The 24,255-nt window shown below is 38.1% G+C and overlaps 1 protein-coding gene across 2 annotated transcripts in view; it reads right to left on the bottom strand.

Moving 5' to 3' along the window:
- Positions 1-24,255, bottom strand: part of CDH12 (cadherin 12) — a 573,557-nt gene that overhangs the window by 108,143 nt on the left and 441,159 nt on the right. For both annotated transcript variants that reach the window (XM_063326103.1, XM_063326104.1), the window contains one exon: positions 19,489-19,783. In XM_063326103.1, the coding sequence (XP_063182173.1) occupies positions 19,489-19,783 (295 nt within the window). The remainder of the gene's footprint in view (positions 1-19,488; positions 19,784-24,255) is intronic.

Genomic DNA, 24,255 nt, shown 5'->3' with positions numbered 1-24,255 from the left:
CCTAAATCCTAAAAATATTTACGAACATTTTAGCGATATTTACAGATCTGCAACTACATACCTCTTGCACACCGACATCTGGGATAAAAGGCTATTTACACTTCTGCTGGGAATTCTACTGTTAAAAAGATCTTGATACGCACAACACATCCCATGCAGCCGCCAAGCTGATCTTAGCGTTCTTAGCACACAGTGAGTCTGCACAGAAGTTTGCAAAAGCCATGTCGCAAAAGATAATCGATCTTAAGCTAAGATTGTTATTATAAACACTTCAAACCTTAAAAAGTCTTTAAAAGGCTTTGCAATGGGTTATGACCTTGGGAACACAATCCTAAACATTATTTGAATTTTGGAGGGTAGACAAATCACTGAAAAACCGAGGTTCAGCTTAATCAAAGATATTTCAAAATTTGTGCTGAACTGCTTCACCACAAACTTCTCTGAAATAACACTTAAAATGGTGAACGCATTTTGTTTTGAGACTTTCATGCTCTGATTCCAAAATGAATCATTTTTTTACATCATCCTAATCTTGCAGGTCAGTGAACTAAGAAAAAACTGTTGCTAGTACAGACATATTTCTATGTCATAGCTTTTTTAATTTTGATGGTACAAAAAGAAATATTAAAATAAAGGTGAATGGTTTTTACATATATCTCTGACTCACCATTAAGATTAGGTCCTGATGACTCTTCAGGACACCAGCATACATTTTTCAAAACATGAGATTTGTGAAACAAGAAAATACAACGTCAGAGCGTGGTCCCCAGATGGGGAAAATAAAATAAAGGAAAATGAAATTTCTGCTCACAAGTTAAAGATCTAGTTTAGGAAAGGGAGTAGTGGCAAAAGCGAATCTATTGTACATTACCAAAGTGTGACATGCCATTTCCTATTGTATAAATGCAAAAGAAAGGTGCAGTGAGCATCTTCTCAAAAAAAACCTAAGTAAGTGTATGAAAAAACACCCCATCTTTAAAGGTCATTAGCCTTTCATATGGCCTGTGGTCAAAAAAAGATAAAAAACACTGAATGTTGTATGTCACCATAATGCGTAATTGAAAGTTGCATTGTACTAAAATACAGGCGAGGAAATATCCCTTAAGACAAAGAGCTCTGACAGCAAATGTCTCACATGCTTATATTATTTCACTCTTATCTTAAATACTACTAGCAGAATTTTCCTCAGTATTCTGAGTTTAATAAGCATGTAATCAGTATGGGTCATCTCCTATTCTACATATAGTATGGATATTTAGACAAGCAGTAGTTTAAAATGAAAAGCTGCATGCCTTAAATCTGTTTTAAAGTATTTCAATATGCTTGAATTCAATATTCTAAGATTAAATGATACATTTCTTTGCTGAATTGGGGCATAAGATCTGTAGGAATACTTGGGAATTTGCTGAATGCAGAACTAATTTACAAAGACAGTGGAAAAACGTTCAGAACTGATGTGAACATCTGTAAAGAAGTTCACGTAAATCCATCAGCCTAATGAAAGAGATGATCTTGGCAACTTTTCCAATTGTACTCTCACAATACGCACATGCAGTACTCCTCTTGGTTTTACAACAGCTAGTCTCACAAAATTCTCCAGATCAGAAGAATCCTGTTCCTTCTAAAAATATGGTGAGCTTTCTCAGAAAATGAGATTTTTTTGTTTCCATTAGGTAAACCGCAAAAGAAGTGCTTTTGCACAGATAAGATCCTATTTCTCGTGGAATTGGAGAAACAAAATATAGAACCGCAAACAAAATAAATAAACAAAATTAATATAGGCCTGGGAGTTCTGGCTAGACTCCATTTCTCATATTGCAGCACTACTTCATTGTCAGAAGGGAGTCCCTAAATGCGGATGGGAGATTAGGGAGAAAAACAGCCAAGAAGAAGAATGAGGTTCTGAGTTGCCCAGATTCATAAATCTATCTAAGAGCTTGAGTTTATCTATTTCTGCATGTGGGAATATAGTTGCAGTTCTGTAACTATGACATTGTTTTACCTTAAAACAGAAATCCTGTCAGATTCTGTTTTGAATGAAAAATTTGGAAATTGCCATGGAATGTATTAGTTCATGACAGCAGACTTTCACTAGATAACTTCTGGTGTTCTGCAAATTGGAATACAGTGTCAGACCCTTCATCTGCTAAGCTGTAAAAATACAGTGTAGCTCAGGTACCCATGAACAAGTGAGAAAAAATTGAACAACCGGGATTCCCATTTTTTTCCCCCAGATGTTAGAAAGTAAACACATATCCAGGTATCAAACAGTTAAGATTAAATATTGGTACCAAGAGAAATAATTCAATATGCCATTTTATCTGTCTTGTTTGGATAAGACAGAGTACAGTATAGATGAGCATATAGTATAGATGGGATTTTAAAGGCATGCCTGTGGTTTATCTTCCTGATCATAAAAATGAAGGTATTTCTAACAGTGAAAACAGTATTTGTTATTCTCTATCAGACAAACTTTATGGCAAGGATTAAGTATTTGCTACCATGATGTGTGAAGGGAAAAAACAAGTGTGCATGACCTGTGAAACTTATACCAGTCACCAAGGAGAGCTGCCCCACTCTCGGATGTACATCGGCCTGTTACCACTTGAGAGAGCTCAAATGTCCTGAGACAGATGTGTTGACAATATCAGAAACACAGGGGCACATCAGCTTTAGGCTATGTCAAAGAAAACACCCAAATATATGCATTTCTGCCTATTATCTACGTATTTAAAAGCTAATGTATCTAATGTTGAAAAACACCTCTCGGAAGCCTACGTGATATTCTCACTTCCCATCTGCATGGTTCTCATGAGTGCAGCGTCCCAGCCCTTCTGGTATAGAAATTATATGTATCCAAAACATCTCATTTCCCCAGACGTTTTCTCAGAGGACTTCTGAGCAGTTTCAGCAGGAGCTCTGCACTGAACCTGGCCTGCGTGAGGGCTGCAGGGTGTCTTTTTCTTAGACTTCATTCCAGCTTCTTCCTCCCTGTCCTGAGTTCCCCCTGTCACCCAGGGTGGCTCTGCCTCCTCCCTTCCCTGATGCTCAAGTGCTGTCAAAAGCTTAGATGGATCGAACAGCGTCAGGAGAAATTATTCTCTCTTCATGGAGAATTGTCCCTGGGTAAACTGATGAACAACAGGCCAGATCAGCATATCCACTCATGGATCCTATTACACCACCCCACGGCCCAAATATTTTGGGTAAGCAATGCCTGGAGCTATCTAAAATATGAATGAAAGCCTGGCTTCAAGAAAAAAAACCTTTAACAACATAACTATTCAGCAAATCACTTAGACATATGGTTAAAGAATCCTTTTAAAAGTAATGAAACCAATGTGACCAATTAATTATACACAAAAAAAAGGTAATTGGGATTTATTATTGGAGTGACTGAAAGGTATATAGTAATAGAATAGGTAGTTTCAATCCTTAAATGCATGGTCATTCCTTCATCATGTTCTTCTGTTCCTCATCTGTAGCCAAAAATTTAGGGGTATAACTGGTGGCCAGAAAGCTCTGAGGAAAAATCTAAGCTGTAACACAGTAACTTTCCTTATCTGTGCATTTTCCCACCTCTAAAACCTAAGCAGAAAACATTTATTTGCCTTTCCCTGCTATCACTACATTACAGACAGACAAATCTTTATTACAACATTTTAAAAAATTCTTCTTTGAGAAGAATTTCTCTTATTTGAGAATTCTGTGGCATCATGCCATTTAGTAAGTTAACACCTTGCAAACACCAGCGACTACAACGTAGCCTTCTCCTGATGTCAGTCAAGGCGTACATGCCTCTCTCTCTATATATATATATACACGTTCCACTCATTTCACTCGTAATCTGGATCTTAAAATGAAACACATTGAAAAATTATAATTTCCTTAATTAAAATACCTGAACTTTAAAAGAAAAAAAGAGTAAAATCAGACACTGATGTCAAATTTGGTTGTTTTCAAAATTGAAAGGAAAAAGTTGCTGCTGCCTCAGTGTGCTCCTTCTCTCTCTTGAGCAAGGTCACAGCATTCTTTTTCTAAATTTTAATCCTAAATTCCTGCAGCTTATTCAATGGCTTCTTTAATACCTCAATGTTACAGCAACGCATTATGTTCTTTAAACAAGGCAGAAGACAAAAAAGACCAGTACAACATGCAAATGAATTGTGCCCATACAGACATGTATAAATACAAGTATTTCAATATTTGTATGGCACAGCCATGATACAGAAAATTCTAGTTAAGGATGCTACAAAATGCCTAACTCTGTACTTCATGTTGTTGAAATGATCAAGGTAGAAACTCTGCAATTCTTACCAGATAAGAGTTTGAATCATTTACTTGTTAGAGTTATTCTGAGCCTGCTCTGGGAATTTTTTCCTCTGATTTGCATTTCTCTCTCTATTTTGATGATCAAAATCACTTGTCTCTGGAGACCAGATAAAAAGCAATTTTTAAGTTGGTACCACTGTCCAACAAAAAAAACCAACAAACCAAACCAAAACCAAAAACCCACCAACAAAACAAAACAAAAAAACCCAACCCCAGACTAAGGAAAGATAAAATTCAAATGGTAAAGACAGACCATATTTGATTGTTATCCAGGCTGAAGTGCAGTTTCACCCTCCTTTGACTGCAGTGAGGATTCTGTTCTAGACAATTGCTTTTCTATGCCACCCCCTCCCGCCAACTTCTTTATGTTTATTCATAAATTCTAAAATCTGTGAGATAGGCAAGCCTTGATATACATAAAATTATGAACTAATGAAATATCAAAGCTGGAAATAAACATGCCTAAATATGGCCTAGATATCCTGCAACTTATTGCTTAGCTCCTAAAAAAAGTTTTACATTTCTTAGCAAAATATTTGCTTAACATCTGTTGTGTTATTGTTTTGCAGATGAATCTGCGTCTGCTAAAATCCAAAACCAGGCCTACGTATCAACTATCTAAAATTGGAATGTACTCAATATTCACGGACTCTTTGTCTTCCCTCTGAAATTTCTAATTTACAATCCAAGGTATTGATTTTCCCCAAAGATCAAGAGTGGTAAGATCTGCAAAACAAAACTCTATCCTAATTCCAAATAAAATAAATAAATAAACAAAATAAATATGTGGGTTAGTGTCATGGTTTGGGCTGGGCTGGCCACTAAAATGAATGACAGATGCTCTCTTTTACATCCCTTCAGAGAAGTGAGAGCATCTCCTTTCAGGGAGAGAAGGATGAGAGAGACAAGAGACTTATGAGTTTAAAAAGAAATAAAACTACTTTAAGGAAAATATTAATAATAAAAAGAAAATAATAAAATACACACAATATATAAAAAAACGTATCAAGCTCCCAGGATGATGATCACATCACTGGCAGGCACTGGGAAAGTCCCAAACTTGACTCAGTGACGGACAGGAACTGGATTCTGGATCTGGATTCAGGAACGCACAGATCAGGATCAAAGGCAGGTGAACAGACAAAGTCCTCCTCGGACGCCGGCCATTGAAGAAAAAGGGCTGACCCTTTGATCCCTCACTTTTTGTACTGAGCGTGGAGCAGATGGGATGGAGTACCCTGTTGGTCAGTTTTGGGTCACCTGTCCTGTCCGCTCCTCCCCACAGGTGTGACCTCTCTACGCTTTTCTGCTTCCAACTCTCCGACCGGGCATATAACAAAACTAGCTGACCTTAGTTGCTATAGTAATAATTATAAGAAAGAGCCTCTGTGCATACCATTCCTTGGTATAAGTTATAAACAGTTAGGTCTTATCACTCTGGAAGCAGACTACTCTCTTTAAAAATACACTGCTAATTTCAGGGAGTTCAGTTAGTTAGGAGAGGCTTAGCTCAAAAGCAAAATTACTGAACACAAAATTGGTTCTGTTTTACCTCAAACCAGGACACAGCTATAAATTCATTGTCAGACAGCCGGACCTTCGTTGTAATCACTGAGATAAACTGGAGTATTTTTATAGCTGGCATTCGAATCAAACAACTAGAGTTCTACCTATAATTGCTCAAGCTATTCTATTTTCAACCCTGTTTCAAAATTAAAACAAAACAAAATACTGGAAGATATTATTTTTTTTTCCTGAATCCCTCACAAACATATTAAAAAAGACATATTATTTTTTTAAGGTGAATTTCCATCAGTTTCCTTGCACGTACACTCTCATCTGTGGTTTGTCAGTTCTGGTAATATATATATGCATTAAGAAGCAAGCTCTGCAATGAATATTCCTTCTCAGTTTTCACCATCTTCAAGACTACACCTATAAAACAGAGAAGTAACATTACACAATGCTTTTATACACAACAACTACAACACAGAGATACTGAGGCCATGAATCACAAAAAGAGCTACTGCAAAATGCCCAGCCGCAGTTTTTTTCTACCTGGTGTTATTTCGATGCCTAGCAATAAGAGAGCTTGTTAGGGAAATGGTGCTGTAGTCTGGAAGAAATACCAATGAGACAAGTTGCATCCTAGATACCTTCTCTCTCAGAAAGTATTTACATGATAAAAACTGTTTTGAACCCTTTTCTGTGTTAACAGCTTAAAGTAACCTTCTTCTGACAAAATGCAGAAGCAGATGATGGTCCTTCCTGAATGCCCAGTGGATGCATGAGCTACAGACTACTTTAACTCACTCCTCTGTTATATGGTGGTTGAATGCTTACCTCCCACCTCTTAAGTGAATGCTCAGACCACCACTCTCTTGAAGAAGAAGGAAGCTGATCTGTTTTATACAGGATCATTAAATATTCATCGAATCAAAAAAATGGAGAAGAGAGAGAGACTAGGAAAGGCTCTCTGGCCTGGTGGTTAAAACATGAGGAGGGGGTTTTAAAAAAAGGAAAGGATTAACACTGTGTCTGCAGCATCTTGTGTGAGTTTTCCACCACCCTCACTGCAAAATCAAACCCATGTTACCTCTCTTCCAGCCACATTTTGCATGGGATGTAACTCTGAACTCTGAAAATGTCACTGACTGGCTTCCGACAAAGAATTAAGTATATCTACTTTATGATTTCTGACAGTGCTTGGGCATTAATTGCTATCTAGCTGCTCAGCAGTGTAAAGTTCAGATGGTTCTGTGTGTAAGCAGATTGGGGACAGGCTTAGGTGACATTTTAGGCACCCATGAAACAATTTTACAGAAATTTACTTTTTTCCGGATTCAGGCAGGTACTGAGATACTTCATGTAGAATTAGACAAATAAATCCATGTGGAGATCTAACCCTGCATGGTATACCCCAAATCACCTACTGTAGTCGTGCTGAATTTGATCTGTGTCTGTTCTGGTTGGGCTCCGGAGATATTGCTCAGACTACCTTGACAAATTTCCAGAACATTTTGTTTCACATTTACAACGTATGCCAGCAAAATTTAGGTACCTATAAATTAGGGATGCTCAGCATTGCTTGAGGAACTTGGTGGTGCAGCTCAAGCTATTAAAAGCTGTTTGGGAGACTAAAGACTGACTAGGGTTTTCAAAACCATTTACGTGCCCTGCACTTAGTGATATCGAGGAAAAAAAAAAACCAACCCGCAAGATGCCTATAAAAATCTTTCAGTGACAAGTTACTTTTACAAATCTGTCCTGAGAATGTGCTGATGACATTCAGTAATGAGATCTTACTAACAAGTCTAAAACCTCTACTGTTGATGAGAGCAGTATCGATATGACTGACACACTGTGTCCGCAAGTAAGTCAACACTCAAATCATAAACCACATTTGCAACGTGGGCAGGGAGGCTCAGGTGGGCTTTAACGTAGGCAGGCCGGGTAACAGTAGCACTGGAAATGAACCATTAGGACATCCCTGCAAGGTAGCTGGTGAGTTAGTATCCCGAAGTCCCTTGTACTACGCTGCCATAAAACCTATCCTGTCGTCACTGTTACTGTCCTCTTGTGCTACCCAAAGCAAATTGATAAAGGTGGCTAAAATATAAATCACCCAGATTGCAGCATCGGTATTACCGAACTGCCACTACTTCAGCTCTACAGTAAATCAGTAGGATGTGCTGGTGCAGTTCTTATCCTGTATCTTTCCTTTAAATCAGCAGTTCAGAGATCTCTTATTGCTGTGCAGTGGCTCAAAGAAAGGATTCCGTCTTTACAACTTGCCAGTTCAATTATCAGCTTCTTATGGATTTTGGAATTTAAGGAGCTGATGCCTTGCTGTCATCTTTTGATTCAGACAGGCAGTCTGACATCTTGACACCTTTCAGGTCATTTATGAAAGGTTTTCTTCAGAAGGAAAAGCTAGAACTTGATTTTGTTTATTTGTTACAAAGAAAAGCTGATGTAGGAACTGATTATCCCTTATTTTATGTTGGAGCAATTCCTAGTACACCAGTGTTTGAATCTGGGTTGTGGCAAATAAAAGCGGCAATTTACATATGTTCAGGCACTGTGTCCCCTCCACAAATGTTAACGGTTCCTCTCCTTATGCCCCCACCAGTATTGCAAATAAAACTATCAAATGCAGCTCTTTAATATATCATAGTAAAGCTATTTTTTCTACTCAATGAGAGGAAAACTTCCCCCCCCGGCCCCGCATTGTATTAGCAACTGGATGATCTTTTGAAGGCACACAGGATCATCTGCTGTTTGAACAGCGAGGTGCTATGTCTCACTGGATTATGCTCAGTGATTAATATTGGTTTAGGACTTAAAATCTGTGAACAGAGGATTCATTCAGAATCACATGCAAGAGCCATGAAAGAATCCCAGGACTATCAAGCATCTGCTGAAAACTGTCTGGCAGGGTTTGGTTTGTGTTCAGGCATGAGGTGATACGGAGTGAAGGCAGCAAGAAAAAGTGGATGAATTTGGAGCTACTGAACCAAATAAGTAGCAAGTGGGGCTGATAATTTGAGCATCTGTGTCTGTATCATTTCTTGCAAGACCATAAATTGCAGGCTTGAGCACTTGAACCTGCCCTTCAGGCATCTTTCTAATCTGAATTCTCTCAAGACTGTTGAAAATATTGATTACTGTTGCCCTATCGTTAAAAGGACAGCAGAAATAAAGGGGCCTTAGAGGCAAGCAGTGAAAGTGTTTGAGACAGGAAAAGTTTTCCACATAGGGCTTTAAAGATTTCATCTGTTTAATTTAGAAATGAGACAAATAGACAGGACATGATAGAGATGTATACAGTAGTTAGGACTATACAGAAGCTAAATTATCTGTTCCTATTCACCTTTTATCTTCCAGACTGAAATTCAAAAAATGTTAAAACTAGGAAAAGGAAATGCTTTGTAGAATGACATGATCGATTTCAAGAATGTACGGTCACTAGACCTAACAAAATGGGGATTAGAGAAGTATTTGACATGATTGTGAACTTTACCAACAGAGTTAAAAAAATAAGTAAGTAAGGTGTGCTTGGATAAAACCTACCTCCAGATAGACTGTTACATGATAATCTACCTAAATGTGTGTTTAACTTTCTTCTAACCTCTACTTCTGGCCATTTACAGAGACAGGAGGATAGACAGGCTTCTAAGGTGATATTCCTACAATACAGGAAACCTAGCTACATAATTATCTTATGCTTCAAATAAGTTAGGATACTCCTTTAGATTAGAACAAATGATAAAACTGATGCTTGCTGTACTAACAGCAATAAACACAGATGCAAGATGAAGGATGTGACTGAGATTCTCTCCAGCTGTATATGTCCTATCCTGGTTATTACTGGATTGACTACTGGATGTATATTATCCTTTACCAGTTAGAATCTCTATCCCCAAAACGTCATGCTAGCCTCAATGGGATGACTAGCAGTCAACCAATTATTTCCAGTGAAAATCGTCAGTTGTAAACAATTGCATACCAAGATGCAAGTGGTTAGTTGAAATTACACCTCTGTGGACCTCTGCAACATTCTCTGTCGACAACTGGTGCACGTTGGTGTGTCAGGCACTCCTTGCTGAAGGACGCTTGTATCTGTAGAGTTTATAAAGCTTTCTCCCTTCCTCTTCTATCATTCTTTACTTTCACATCTGCCTGAAATCAGCACCCATCTCTATATCCAGTCTTCTCCTCTCTAACCCTCAATGATTTCACTTTTACTGCTGGTTTCTGCACGAAAGGTCCCCATAACTGGCAAGTAAGGATGTCTAGACAGTGGAATATTGCTTTACTGGGACATTTCAGATAGTTTTGGCCTTTCACTTCATCCTGCTTCACTCCAGAAAAACTCCAGAGAACAACATCAGCACTGCTGAGTTTTTAGCAAAGAGGACAGTTTGTTTCATTTCCATTGATCTTTTTCCTATGTAGTTATGACCACTTCAGTTTGCAGGCTGACTAGCTTGTCTGGGAAGCATGGCAACTTTCCTTGTCATCAACTGTATGGCAGAGAAATCAGGGAACAGACAAACCTGCCAGGTTCCCAGCTCCAGAGAAGGCTGCCTGGCCTACGGATTCCCAGCCAGCCAGTGCTTGGCTTGTCAGGTTGATATAAAGAATGCTTCTCTACTAATTTGGGAACCGCCTGTTTAATTTGTCAGTCACCAGTTAACCTGGGGGATGACTCATCAGACAGCCATCTGGTTTTTCATAACAAGTTTTGACAGTATTACATGTTTGCACCTTTCAGATCTACAGAAACTTAGCAAAAATGGCTTTTGTGGAAAGGTTTCAATCAGGTCTGTTGGGATCCGTGTTGATTAAAGGCTGGAGGGACACCAGGCTCATGTTCCCATAAGATCTTTAATGGTTCCTTAGTTAGGAAGAACCTACAATGTATGGGATAGACATTGGGCTGGATTGCCCATCTATGCCGTTCCTTACAACAAATAAGGAGAAATGTTTAGCATCTAGGATTCATTAAATCCAAGGTCGACAGACCATTACACTTACTAATTGGCTGATGTGCCACTTAAAGATACTCCAGTATGTGCTGTTCCTTATTCTGTAGATATTTTTAGACCTCTGTTTTATGTAGATTTTTTTCCCCCTAAGGTATTATTTTTACCTGCCATGTCTTTGCTGTAGACTCTAAGCCTTATGGGATTCTCTAAACAAAATAATTTGTCCTTAACAGAATATTTGTGATCGGTGATTTTTTTCTCTTAGCTCTTGTTAAGCCAGATTCTCATGAACACTTTTCTTATCCCTCCAGGCCTTCCTAGGATTACATCTAATTTGCCACATGGAGTTATTTCTGCACACAGAATTAAAGCCCTTAATCATATTTGGTTTAGTGACTCCCACTTGCTCAGCAATCTTGTGACTATTTTGCCTTCTGTTTTGTCCTCCTCTAGGGTTGATGATGACTTGATTGATTTACAGAATCCAACAGTAACTGACTTCTTAGACCAGTTATCTTAGTATAAAATATCACTCATGTCTGCTTTTATTATTTTGGTTTACTGCAGAATTATACACAAAAATGGGGGAGAAGGACCCTAGATATGCACACACTGTCCATGCAAAATATCTGTAAAATTCCATTTTAATTTTGGCCTCATTACCTGCAGTGTCTTTATGAGAAGATGGCTAGGACACGATTACTTGTCATAAACGAAGAGCTGCCTTGTGCCAGTGAAACCTTGCACTTGTTTCGTCTGTGAAAAATTATAAATAGAACTGAGCTTATAAGAAAAAAATAGCTCAGTGGCTGGAAAGCAAGTTTAAAGAAAAATGATGTTCATAGCCATGCAGGCAGGAGCTTGAAAAGCAGCTTTTATAAAACATATTTAATGTTTACAGTCACCCAGTGGCTGAGAGCAGTAATACTTTTAAAATATGTTTAATGTTTAAAACCACTTGGTGGCCAAAAGAACAACTCTTGCTGAAAAGATATTTAATGTTCAGAGTCATTTTGTGGTAAGGAAAAAGCAACTTCTTGTGAATTTTTAACATTTACAGCTGATCAGTGGCTACTAAAACAACCATCAATACAAAATGTTTTATGCTTAGAGATGCTATGTGCCTGTATAAAAACAATTCCTACATCTCTCAATACTACACTAAGACATGCCAATACCATTCCCTCAGCAATAGTATCATTGACAAAAAAATAATACCTAAAGGGGGCGACAGGACAAGGGGTAATGGTTTTAAACTGAAAGAGGGGAGATTTACATTAGATATTAGGAAGAAATTCTTTACTGTGAGGGTGGTGAGGCACTGGAACAGGTTGCCCAGAGAAGCTGTGGATGCCCCATCCCTGGAAGTGTTCAAGGCCAGGCTGGATGGGGCTTTGAGCAGCCTGGTCTAGTGGGAGGTGTCCCAGCCCATGGCAGGGGGGTTGGAACTAGATGATCTTTAAGGTCCCTTCTGACCCAAACCATTGGCCAATATATGCCAAAAGAATTAAAACTTTAATTATTATTCAGCACCATTTAAATGACCGACATTTGCATTTGGAGCAAACCCAAATAGATTAATTTTAATAACGAAAGTGTTGGTTAACCTAACAGAGGGGTCTGCATCAAGAGACTTGGTTGTGATGAAATATAAAATGATACTTGATTTATGCTACTGAGCTGGACTAAAGTCAGAGTGTGGATAGGAACATAATGGTTTTATCTGCTGTGACAGGAGTTTTTAACTTTGACCACTTCCCGTTGAACACAATAAAGTAGGCCTGGATATACATGAAGTAAGACTCAAATGCTTTGCATAAATTCGGCACTGGCACTGACACTGACATTTTGCGACTGTGAAACCAGCTAGCAGAAAACATTTATCCAGCATCTCACTTTTTTAACAGCAAAGGCTCCTCAGCCATTTCGCTGTGTGCATGTTTTTAGGGTCCTGTCTGTCACAGCTTTCATTTCACATAGATTCTCCCAGCTAACAGTATCTGCCAAATTTTCTTGTTTTGCTGACAATTTTCAAGAGACAGGGTGTATGAAATGGAAGTCGCAGTGAGTATGACAATAGCCACAATTCTTTAACCAAGCAAGCCTTGATTCTCTGCATTGTTTTCTTTCTCCCTTTTGATCTAAAAGGGTTTTCTATGTAAGGTTTCTCACAGTGGTTGAAGCTGCCTAGGTTGCCTAGTGATCTATCATCGTGTCAAGAAACACTTTTGTTTCAAAAGCATTTACTGCCTTGTAATTTTCTCTCAACATCTCAGTGGTTTTTTTAAATTTTTTGTTTTGTTTTGTATTTTTGTGCAATGCCCCTTATACATGGGAAAACACTCTTTGACAAAATGCTAAGCAGACATAACCTGCCTTTCCTTTGGCTTCTCACTTAAAACTAACCTTTCCCTCTAGTGGCTCTAAAACCTAGTCTGACGATCAGTGCAGTGCCTATTTCTTTTTACAACCAAAAAAAAAAAAAAGAATCAAAACCCAAAGATCCATACTTAAGAAAGCATTTCTAAGTGAGAAACCACTGAAACATTAATTGTGATGGGTAAACTCCCACCTGAGATAGCCCCAGGATAAAGAACTGAAAGGCAGTGACGGGACATGAATTTTTCTGAAAAGTGGTCTGTATGACCTAGGGCACTGGGTCTGACCCAGGCAATGGACAAATTTGTACACTCTGTAATAAAGTACCAGATTAGAGGACATGTGGCTATGACCCTGTAAGGGGGGAGAGTCAATACAGTTTTGTGAAGGAAAGCCACCCTTCACAAAACCTGTTAAAACCATTGGGTGAATCAGTGAGTATATAGCTCTAGATTACTTGCATAGATAAACAGTATCTATATTTCAAAAGAGATTTCAGCAAGGTTCCTAAGCAAATGTTCTTAAAAAAACCAAACCAACCCCCCCCAAAAATAGATTAAGAGAGAACAGCCTTTTCTAAGATAACATCCAAATAAAAATATAAATCAAATGGTAGGAATAAATTGCCAGTCTATATAAGAGGTGGGTTTCCACTGGCACCTCACTTGGATCTGAACTCATAGGTTGCCAGTAAAAGAGAATATATAAGCAGGTGACAGCTTGACAAAATGAAAGCTTGGCTGCAAAGTGTTACAGGGGAATCTTAACATAACAAGTAACTGGGGATAGGGGATTTCACACTGAGAAATACAAAGTAAGAGGCATGGGAAAAAAATACCCTATCAGTATTTTCACAGAGGTGGGTTGTAGCTCGGTTACCTATTAACTCTTGACCGTGGGATCACTGTGGAAAATCCTCCAAAGTTTTAATCTCAATGATCAACAGTGGACAAAAAAGGGAAAATGCCTGATGGGAATGATTAGATAAGGAAAAGGGAATAAACAAGACTATTCAAGATATTTGTATCTTGAATACAACATCCAATTTCCATCATTGTCTCTAAGGACTTGATAACACCAGCAAAAAGCATGGAGACCAGGGTAGAGATGGAGGAACTGCAGCCAGGGCCTGACAGATTACATTGCCAGTTATCTCTCCAGGAGCATGTGTAATACGATTCAAAAATATCTCTGGCCTCTACGGATTCCTAAAGTGTTATCTTCCGCAACAGCCCGCATACACTTTTGGAACTCCTTAAAAATATGTCGCCAGAAGCTAGGAATCTATATCAAGGGAGGGATCGCTCAGTATTTGCTCCAGTGCTTTATAATCCTTCCCTCCCCAGCCTCTGCTCAGTGTAAGCTTCAGGCTAACCTCCAGCAGACGGTACTAAGCTATGCCCAATCGGAGCGCAGGTTCCTGCCCACCAGTTCATCAGGTTAGCTTTCTACACGTTTTAATCCTTTCACATAAAACTACATAGATGGACATATTAAACATACGTTACATTTGTGAATGTGTGTGTGTGTGTATATATATATATATAAAAATAAGCTTTTGTCAATGTATAAATACAAGTCAATGTATAAGTACAAGCCAATGTTTAAATATAAGCCAATTAAATATTCACTTCATATGGAAAACTGCCAGAAAATTTATAGAGATGATTTTTAGGCTGTCAGTAACATGGGAAGCAAATCCATAACACTCTTCAAGTAGCTGTCTTGCACCACGGAGGATACACAGTAAAAATAACCTGATATCAACTTTCTAGTATCATTGACCATTTTAGTGTTACAACGTAGTGTTACAACTGAGGCAGTTTCAAATAGAATATTCAAACCTAATCAGTAATACAGCTATTTAATGTGAACACATTCCATTACTCATTAATTAATAACCAAAAAGGCAGAATAATTGCCACGGTGATCTGGAATTTTTAGAGCCCCCCTAAGCAATAAAGAGTCAATCTAGCGGAAAGGTTTGAAAGGAAATTGCCTAGGAAAGTACATATGGAATCTGTATGTTATGGAATTGATGGGTTTAGTACAGCCCTTGCTGGTCTGTCTATAAGCACAGAGGAACAATTAGGAGACTGTGACAGTGGAGGTTACAAATGTGTCACATGTAATACACATGAGCAGTTAAAATCAGCACAGTCAGTAAAAGAATTGTATGAGAGATGCAGATGCATTTCTGTGCACATTTTTATGTATAAATGTATAAAAATGTATAATAAGATCTTTCCTTGAATGTGTGTTTAACGCTGGTATGTCCCTACTCTCAGTCATCTGGACTAATAGCTTTAATAAGGGGAGAACCTTGGTTTAAACTCACCATATATTTGCATGTTTACGTGAGCTATATTGCAACAAAAGCTGGCACAGCTGCCAGAAGCAACAACAGAGTTGATTAAACGATACTTAAGAACAACACATTTTGCTAATACTAACTTACAAATGGGGAAATTACAGCCCTGTTTTCAGTCTTCATACATAAATTTCTGGTTCGTTCTACATTTTGGAACTCTTATTAAATGAAGACAATATTTTCAAATAAAGATATTGATAAAACCAATGCCATATCAGAAAAATACGTTACGAGTCCAGCCCTTAAGCTCTTACATGTCTCTTATTAGGCACAGGATAACAGAATAGCAATCTCTGTTCTTAAAATACTAGTTCTGCGTTGTAATCTGACTTCATCTGCTGAGTTTCTCTGCAGGGAATTTCACGTCATTGTCCTTCCCAAAATAAATTCTTCACCATAAAGTTTTCTGCACCCTGTTTATTATGTGAACATCACCCTGTCAGCTTTGGAGGTACCAACACCCTTCCGCAGCAATACAGAAACTACGCACACTTTAAAAAGTATCAGGAATAATGGAAGTCATAGATGGGTACCGTAGCCTGCGTGTTACACCACTCGATAACCAAGGGGCTTTTCAAGAGAGGATCTGTTTTGTTTAAATGTGTGGTCGACTGTCCTCTCCAGCGTACATGAGCAGAGCACAGTGCACGTACGCTAGCTGGCCAGAGGCTAGCTGGCCATTCAAGCCTTTGACATAAAACAGGCAGGCGTCCTAGTTTGTAGCGGGCTTAAATTAGAGTTTTAGAACACAGTAAACATCCTGCTGACATTTTTTTCTTAGCAAAAAGCGTATGCAAGAATTTGGCTCCCAGTAAGGAACACACCACCAAGTAAAAATGGCAAACCTAAAATTATCTCTTCTTCAGAGAAGGCTAAAAGACATGCACTACCATAATCGTTTTTAAGGAGTGGTATTGATGAGAGGGAAAATCAAACAAACCCCAGTGTACAAAAACTGTAGAAGAAACTTTAACGTAACCTCAAAGTGAATTTGAATGGAAAAAAATAAATTTCCACCTAAAACGTGCACGGAAAATAGCACAAAAACGTTCTTAGAAAATCTACCATGGAAAACTGGGATATGACAGATATGTCTAAATCATATATATGTGCATAAAACCAGGTATTGAGAATCATACAAATTTCCACCTTTTTGTACCTTTTACAGGAAAAAAATCACCAAGGTCCAAGATCAAGTTGACATGCAATTTTATTATAACGCTGTGACCGGAACTCTGAATCCGGGGATGAATGTTACGGCATTTTTTCAGCCAACAAAGCTTCCGCGACGGCAATTAGTACAAAGGTCAGAGATGTTATAAAACTGAAAACAGTGCAGCCATGAAAATTTCTAAAATGCGTGTAAAGGGTCTGAAGGACACTTTTCTTCCCAACATTTCCCAGCCCCACACAATCCTCTCTTATGGCTGCGGACTGTGGTACCTCAAGGGTGTTTTATACAATTTGCTTTATTTCACTGTCCAAATGGAGTATATACTGTGTGTTTATATTGAGTTTAAAGTTTTCAGGATTTTATTAGCTACTTCTCTACCCCTCTATTCCCCTTTCAGCATGAACTCTGGCATCCACATTTTGCTCATTATTACCAATAACCTTAGGATAAACTACCAAACTGAGTAAACCTTTGGATACGAGTGTCACGCAACAGCCTTGTCAGGCTTATAGAAACGACTAGTAAGCGGGAAAAAAAGTCATGTTGCAGTGCATTTCTCACAATGCAAACAGCGTGCCTGGGTGCAGTTCGTAATAAATAGTGTTGCAAAAATATAGTAAGTGAAGTTTAGGACATTTGGGAATTGAAAACTGGCAACTAGAAAATGAAAGTGCAAAAAAACAGATAAGAGGAAGAGTTCATCAGGGTTTTTGCCGAAGCCAAGACAACCACATGCTGCACCAGCTAAAAAATCAAAGTGATTTTCAATGTCAGCTTCAGGCAGTGGAAGGTCTAGGCATCTCTATAGGTGCAACTAAATGGTACTGATGATAGGGAACAGTAGTTTTAGATCCTCTGAGAAATCTATGCTTGCATAAGGTAGCAAAAGCATGGATAAAAGAGAGCAAGAGAGAGGAGAGACCTACATCGGAGAAGGCACAATCTCCTGGCACATCGCAGACGACAGAAGGCAATTTTGGATATTTTTGCTGCAAGACAACCCAACAGCAAAAACTGTTATCTGCTTTAGTAACCGCTAATTGCAGTTTAGGCCTCCACTTAGGGCACTATTGCCTTGCCTTGTCTTTTCTGATCAATTTTCATCCATCTTTTATTTTTTTTATAGAGGAAAATAAAAACTGTTATGAATAAATCTTCTAGAAGTAGTGAATGTGACTGAATGAAGTGAAGATGAGGAGGATGCATTTTTGTCATGGCATCTTCGGCTGTTTTTCCAAAGGAGAATAAATTTAAAAGCATTTATTTTAAAATGCTGTATGCATGACACAGCATACTCAGTTACATCTCAACAATAGTGCACCTATATAGTGAATCTATAGACGCACCTCTATAGATGACTATAGTGAACTTGTCTCTACACGTGTATGAGACCAATGTGATCATCTCCATACGTCTACTCAAATCACATTTTACTATATTCTACCACTCTTTATCGAAAAATTTAAAATACTACCTCATTAATTCCATATAGCAACTTGTGTAGATAGCTAGTTGCCTCCCAGATTGTCTTTCAAAACATCACCATCTGAGCTGCATAGCTGAATGAGCAACAGTATCCCCCTGCATGTTTCAGAGTCAGAAAACTTCTGCAACTGTTAGCAACTACAGGGAGCATTAAACTACTAGTACTGGCTTGTGAAGTACTGGGAAAAGACAACTCAGGAGAGAAAATGGCAATAAGCTGAAACTAGCACTGGGAAGTTAAGGGCCTCCCAGCCCAGAATGAATTCATTTCTGGTGCCCGCAGGGAAGCCCGAAGCACCATCTGGCAGCAGGGCACAAGCGGTGTGCTTGTGTTGCACACACTCCTCAGAACCACTGCAGAATCAGCCACCAGGCAGAGACCCGACGGGCCCATTTAGTCTATTCTCCTGCTTCAAAGCAGGATCAATGCTCTTTATGTCTTTCCTGGCAACCGCCTGTTGTGTTGTGAAAATTCTTCAAACAAAAACCTATTCCAGTGCTTCAGTATCCTTGCTAGAGTCCATCTTCGTTGGAGAGAGAATTATTGTGTCCCTTGTATACTAGCTTTTTGAAAACTTACCATGTTTCCAGTCAGTCTTCTCTTTTTTTTGAATTACAAATTCAAAGCACTCAATATTTTCTTGGGCATTAGATTTTTGAGACCTTAAGCCAGTCTTGATGGGCCTCTCTGACTCCCGTTCTTGCATTGTGGAGAGCCAGGTGAGGGCAAGTGCTATTTTCAGCACCCACAGTGCAGAAGGACTTGGATAAAGAATTGTTCCCTTATTCATAATTAGGAGATCATGCAAATGCTACTTAACAGCCACAAAGACAAGAACAGTAACTGGCAAGATGCTGTTGTACCACCTAATTCTGTACAGCAAACAGTCAACGTTAACTAGAAAGCAAGGGGAACGCACTTCATCCTGTGAAATAACAGGCTTGAGGGTCCTCAGAACCCCTGGACCTTAGCACACCTGCCTTGTACATAATTTTTTTTTTCTCCTCCCATCCTCAGAGACTTAAAGTCACAAGCACTCATTTTGCAGGAGAATGAGTTTCTAAATAAGCAAATAAAGCTAAAACAAAACTGTAATCTGTACATTTCTAAGCACAGAGCGAGACATTTCTAATAATGAGTTTTAGAAGTTATATTTTCATTTCAGCTTTCTCTTTCTTTCCTCAGCAGGAAATGCATGTTGAGACAATTAAGTAATATGCAATTAGTTATCAAGCGTTTAAAGCTTCTTACTCACCCACTGGAGACATTTCTGGGACACTGGCAACATAAGGTCCATCCAGGAACTTTGGCTCATTATCATTAATGTCCTGCACTTTGATGATGAATTCTGATTCCGGCTCTAGTGGTTTCTTGGTGTCAACATCCACAGCCTGAGCCCGGAGGGTGTAGAAAGGTTTTTCTTCTCGATCTAGGCTCCTTATGGCATGAATGTCTCCTGTGGTCTCATCAATGGTAAAAACCGTGCCGGCACCATCTCCTGAAAGTGTATATTTAACAGTGCCCACTCCCTTGTCCAAGTCAGAATGGAGCTTGAGAATTAAAAAAAAAAAAAAAGAAAAAAAGAAGGAGGAAAAGAACATTAGTGGCTTTTTCTAAGCTTGAAGGCAATTATTATTTTTATTTATTTGTCTTAATGTACCAGAGGAACCAATTTCATAACTCCTTAACTGCCTCTAAGTGCTCGGAAAAAATGTGGGTAACATTGTTATGTAATATTTTTACCTCCAGCTAGTACCCAGCACAGAGATAATTTCAAAATTCTACCTGCTTTTTCCCATGAATACTGTTCACTACTAAAACTGCAATGAAGCAGGGCTTTGGATTTGTTATAAACTGAAATTTAAGACCAAGGATGGAAAACCACCAATAACCACATCAAACATGAGATGACATGAGAGAGTACCAAAAGCTTGCACAGGCGTTTGGATTCCAGAGAAGTAGAAGAGAACTATCTAATTTTCATTTTACACACAAAAGCTTGACAGAATCCTAAACCCAAACTCAAAGACAAACCTGGTTAAAAAAAGACAATATATACCTCTTAATTACGGTACATGCTAAACAGAACTGAAAGTACTACCTCTTTTACACAAATATTTGATCATTTGTTTCTGTCCTTTCTGAGACAGTCACGCTGCAGACAGTGTGGAGCTAGGAGTTGTCTTGCTCGTTGGAAGAATACAGAATTCAATCATTTCTGCCTTAACTCAATTGATTCTGCCTTAAATACCAATACATACATTTTCCAGGCTGTTAGCATGTTAAATCTCTATTTCTAATTTGAAAAAAATACTTGAATACAAGTTTTTGTCCGTTTGGTCTGTGTCTATACTACCATAATGTGGCCTTAAATACCATTTCAAATGCAAGGATTTTTGAAAACGAAATACAGTATGATGAACTTCTTTCTCAGATGCCTTTATCTGTTTCATACTCATCCTTTAAATACCTCTAAAAGTTCTGAATAGATACTCAAGGTTACATCACTGATGCTGAAATAACTTTTAAAAAATTTGCCTGCTTGTCCCATCTAATGAGGGCTAAAGAGATCTGCTATAATGGACACGGATTGGAATGGAGTCTTCAAGAGTGAATTCCCTTAAGCAGTACAGTAAAACGATTATGGATATAGGCTTTATTTACATGATGTACTGCCCAAGGTGAAACACAATAGAGGAAACATGGGACATGAAAGGAGATTATGTAGAAAATGAATTACTGAGAAACTAAATGGTTTTGGTAATGGGGCAAGAAGCTAAGCTACAAAGAAAGAGGTAAAGGCAATTATTAACATTTATAGCTATTGCCTTGAAATTGAAAATAGGTCCTTGTAACTGTGGAAGAGGTCATGGTTTGTGGGATAGAGAGAACATGAACATAGTCTCTTCTTTGTCTACTTTTCATCTCATCATTCCTGCTCAGTGAATGTACTAGATTCTGATCTTTCATCTAGCTGCCCCCTGCCTGTGATTTAAAATTATCTCTCCAGTTCGAAGTAAAGCATTTTGCTTCTTGAGCATTGGTTCACTGTGGAAAGATTCAAAGGAAGTTAATTCTTTTCCTCCTGGGGTGTTAAATATTTCCTTGCTTGCAAAATGAAAAGATAATGCAACCTGAGATAATTAATGACTATTTCTTCCTCATCATTTTAATTTAAGTGGCTCACAAGCTTCCTGCTGTTCCATTATACCTTGCTCAGTTAAAACTTAGTATTTTCCTTCCATTATCATATAGAGGCTTACAGACACACATGGAATGAAAAAAAAAAATCAAAAAGATTATGAGAAAGCTCAAAGAAAAAAACGTTAGAACTTTACAGAGGGAACTGCACAATTTTCTTACTTGTGTCCCTGTATTAAATAAAGTATGCCTGGGCTTTATTGTGAAGTCTATCTTGTTCCATACTCCTGGAAGCAAGAATATCACAGAGCAAAAGAATGTGGGCTTGAAGCAGGGATTTGTAAACAGGGAAGCATGCCAAGAATATTGTCTCTATTCCCATCTCCTGTCATCAGATGTGGCACTAAAGCTGAGGTGGTTGAGTGTCTTTCTGATTGCCAGTCGAGGGGTTCATGTTCAACTAGTAACAAATCAGGCTGAACTGCATGTGTTATCCGAGCACCCGGATTATACTAGAGAGAAATAATTATGGTTGCTTCCCCTAGCTGGGTAAAAAGTTAAAAAATATAACGAGAAAAAAGCAAAACAAGGGCTATTAAGAGAAAGAGTGAAATACAAAGACAAGCATAAACATAGCTTTTTTCAACTGGATTGGAGCAAAAAAAGCTTTGTAACTGGCAGCATTAGCAATTATACAGTTATAGATGTGTTTACTGTGCTTCACAAATATCCCTCAGCTAGTATAACCTAGGAACTATTCCATTGATTCAAGCAGAGCTGTATTGCTTTGCATTAGCTGGGATCTGTCACATTGCATTTGTTCATCAAATCATGCTAATCTGATGATTTCGATATAGGCTTCTTAGACGTCACTGCTGGACAATGTGCAAATGCATGCTTATTTGTAACCCACATTGAGCTATGCAATTTGTGGGGCAATTCAACATTACAAAGTGTCTAATTACTGTAGGGGAATAGCTGATTGATTGAATTTAAAATGAACTAAATTCTCCAACAATAAAAGGCACACAATAGTGAGATTCAGATGCAAGGACAGAGAGACTTGCACAACACTGGAAAATAATCCTGACTTTCAATGCCTGAAATTTTTCAGAAAGCAGTTTAGGCTAAAGAATAAGTGCTTGCTAGTGTGTCTTTGATTTATGTGTTACAAGCTGTATTGCACTGGAAGAAAAGACATTTATTTTTTGTGCCGAAAAACTTACAGAAGATTTATGAGAGACTAGTTTTTCTGACACTGTGTCCAGCAGTCGTTTTGGTTTTGTATCCCATTTCTCCTTCTTGCTTGTACTTATTTTCTAATTTTTGCTCTTCTGCTATTTGAGCAAAACTACAGGGAAAGAGAAAAAGTGCTCAAGTCTTAACAAAATTCCCTCGATGTGTTTACATTTCAGAATTACTTGAATTTACTGCAACAAGGTGGTACAAAATATTGTATTGACATGGATTTTTCTTACTGTTATGTTTTCTCTGCAAATCCTGAATACTAAAAATGCCACAAAGGTTTGGAAATGTGAGGGAATCATTTCTACTTTTGCTCAAATCTACGCTGTTATTCTCACTACCTAAGTAACACAGAGTTTAGTGTCAGATCTTTGGGTAAATCTGCCCCAAGTGTAAAATTAGTGATTTCTTGCAGCAAACTCTGTTAGTGCTGAAAATCATGAATATTTTTCTGTGGTGGCAGATAAAGACATATCATCCCACGATTCTTGCTAATGTGTGCAAACAATAACACATATGGCAAAGGAAATGACTGATAAAAAAATCAAGTATGAATTACAAGATGGAGAGTATTGTGAAATACATTGTGTAAATCTATGCAGAAACTATGACAGTGTTCTTGAATCATATCCAAGACCAGATGCCAGACTGAATCAGTCTACAAGTCCATGTGATCTAGCAATCTGCTTCAGCCTAAAACTAGCTGAAAGCTAGTTTGCTTTAGAGAGGATGAAAAAGTTGGTAACAACTCACTACAAGCACATCTGGGAGAAATTATTTATTCAGTTCTTCAGATAGTTATGTCCAATTCCTAACGAGCAGTATGATTATTCGTATTTTAGCAATAAATTAAGATCTCACTGACTTAACTCGGTGTTATTAACTCCATGTCACTTCAAGAATTCATACACCTGCACAAATGATTTGATATTACATATGAAACCACATGAAAGATCAAGAAATGCATTAGCTAATGTACTTCAAGAAGTGCGGTATGCCCCTAGCTAAATTCAACATGGTAGCAGTGTGGATCAGAAGTATTTGCTCCTTGGTGCTGGTTTGCTCCTCAATATCCTATGCATCTGATCCTCAACTATACATCTTCTCTTTTATAAAAACTTCAATGGTTTGCATTAATGAATTTACAACGATTTGGAAAGTCAAATTTGTAAATTTGACTTTTCACAGACATTTCATTGTTTGTGAATTAATAAATCAGAAGCAAAAGAAGTTTAGCAAATTGCAAGATAGTCTGGCCTTAAAATGAAGCAATCACTACACCCTCACAGAGTGTGCAAAAGCAAGGGCTATGACATTCACTAGGATTGCTGTGGTCTTAATATCACAGCAATACAGACACCGAAAAGTTGTTTTATGAATTGACTGGCTCCCTTTCTTAATTTCCCATCCATACACAATTAAAAAAAAAAACAAATGGTAGAGAAAGAAAAGAGGAGGAAGTAAAAAAAAAGTTCTAAACATCAAGGAATGTTTAACATCCCTAAATTGATATATTCATCCTGTGATATATTTTAGGATTCTAAGTCTTCTGCCATTGCCAGTTTCACAGGATGAAGAAAAATTCACTGTTCAATTTATTTATTGCTGGTAGATCTATTTAAATGCTATATTGCAG

This window comes from Chroicocephalus ridibundus, chromosome 2, assembly GCF_963924245.1.
Source record: "Chroicocephalus ridibundus chromosome 2, bChrRid1.1, whole genome shotgun sequence".
Lineage (NCBI taxonomy): Eukaryota > Metazoa > Chordata > Aves > Charadriiformes > Laridae > Chroicocephalus > Chroicocephalus ridibundus.
This window is presented reverse-complemented; position numbering and strand designations above follow the sequence as displayed.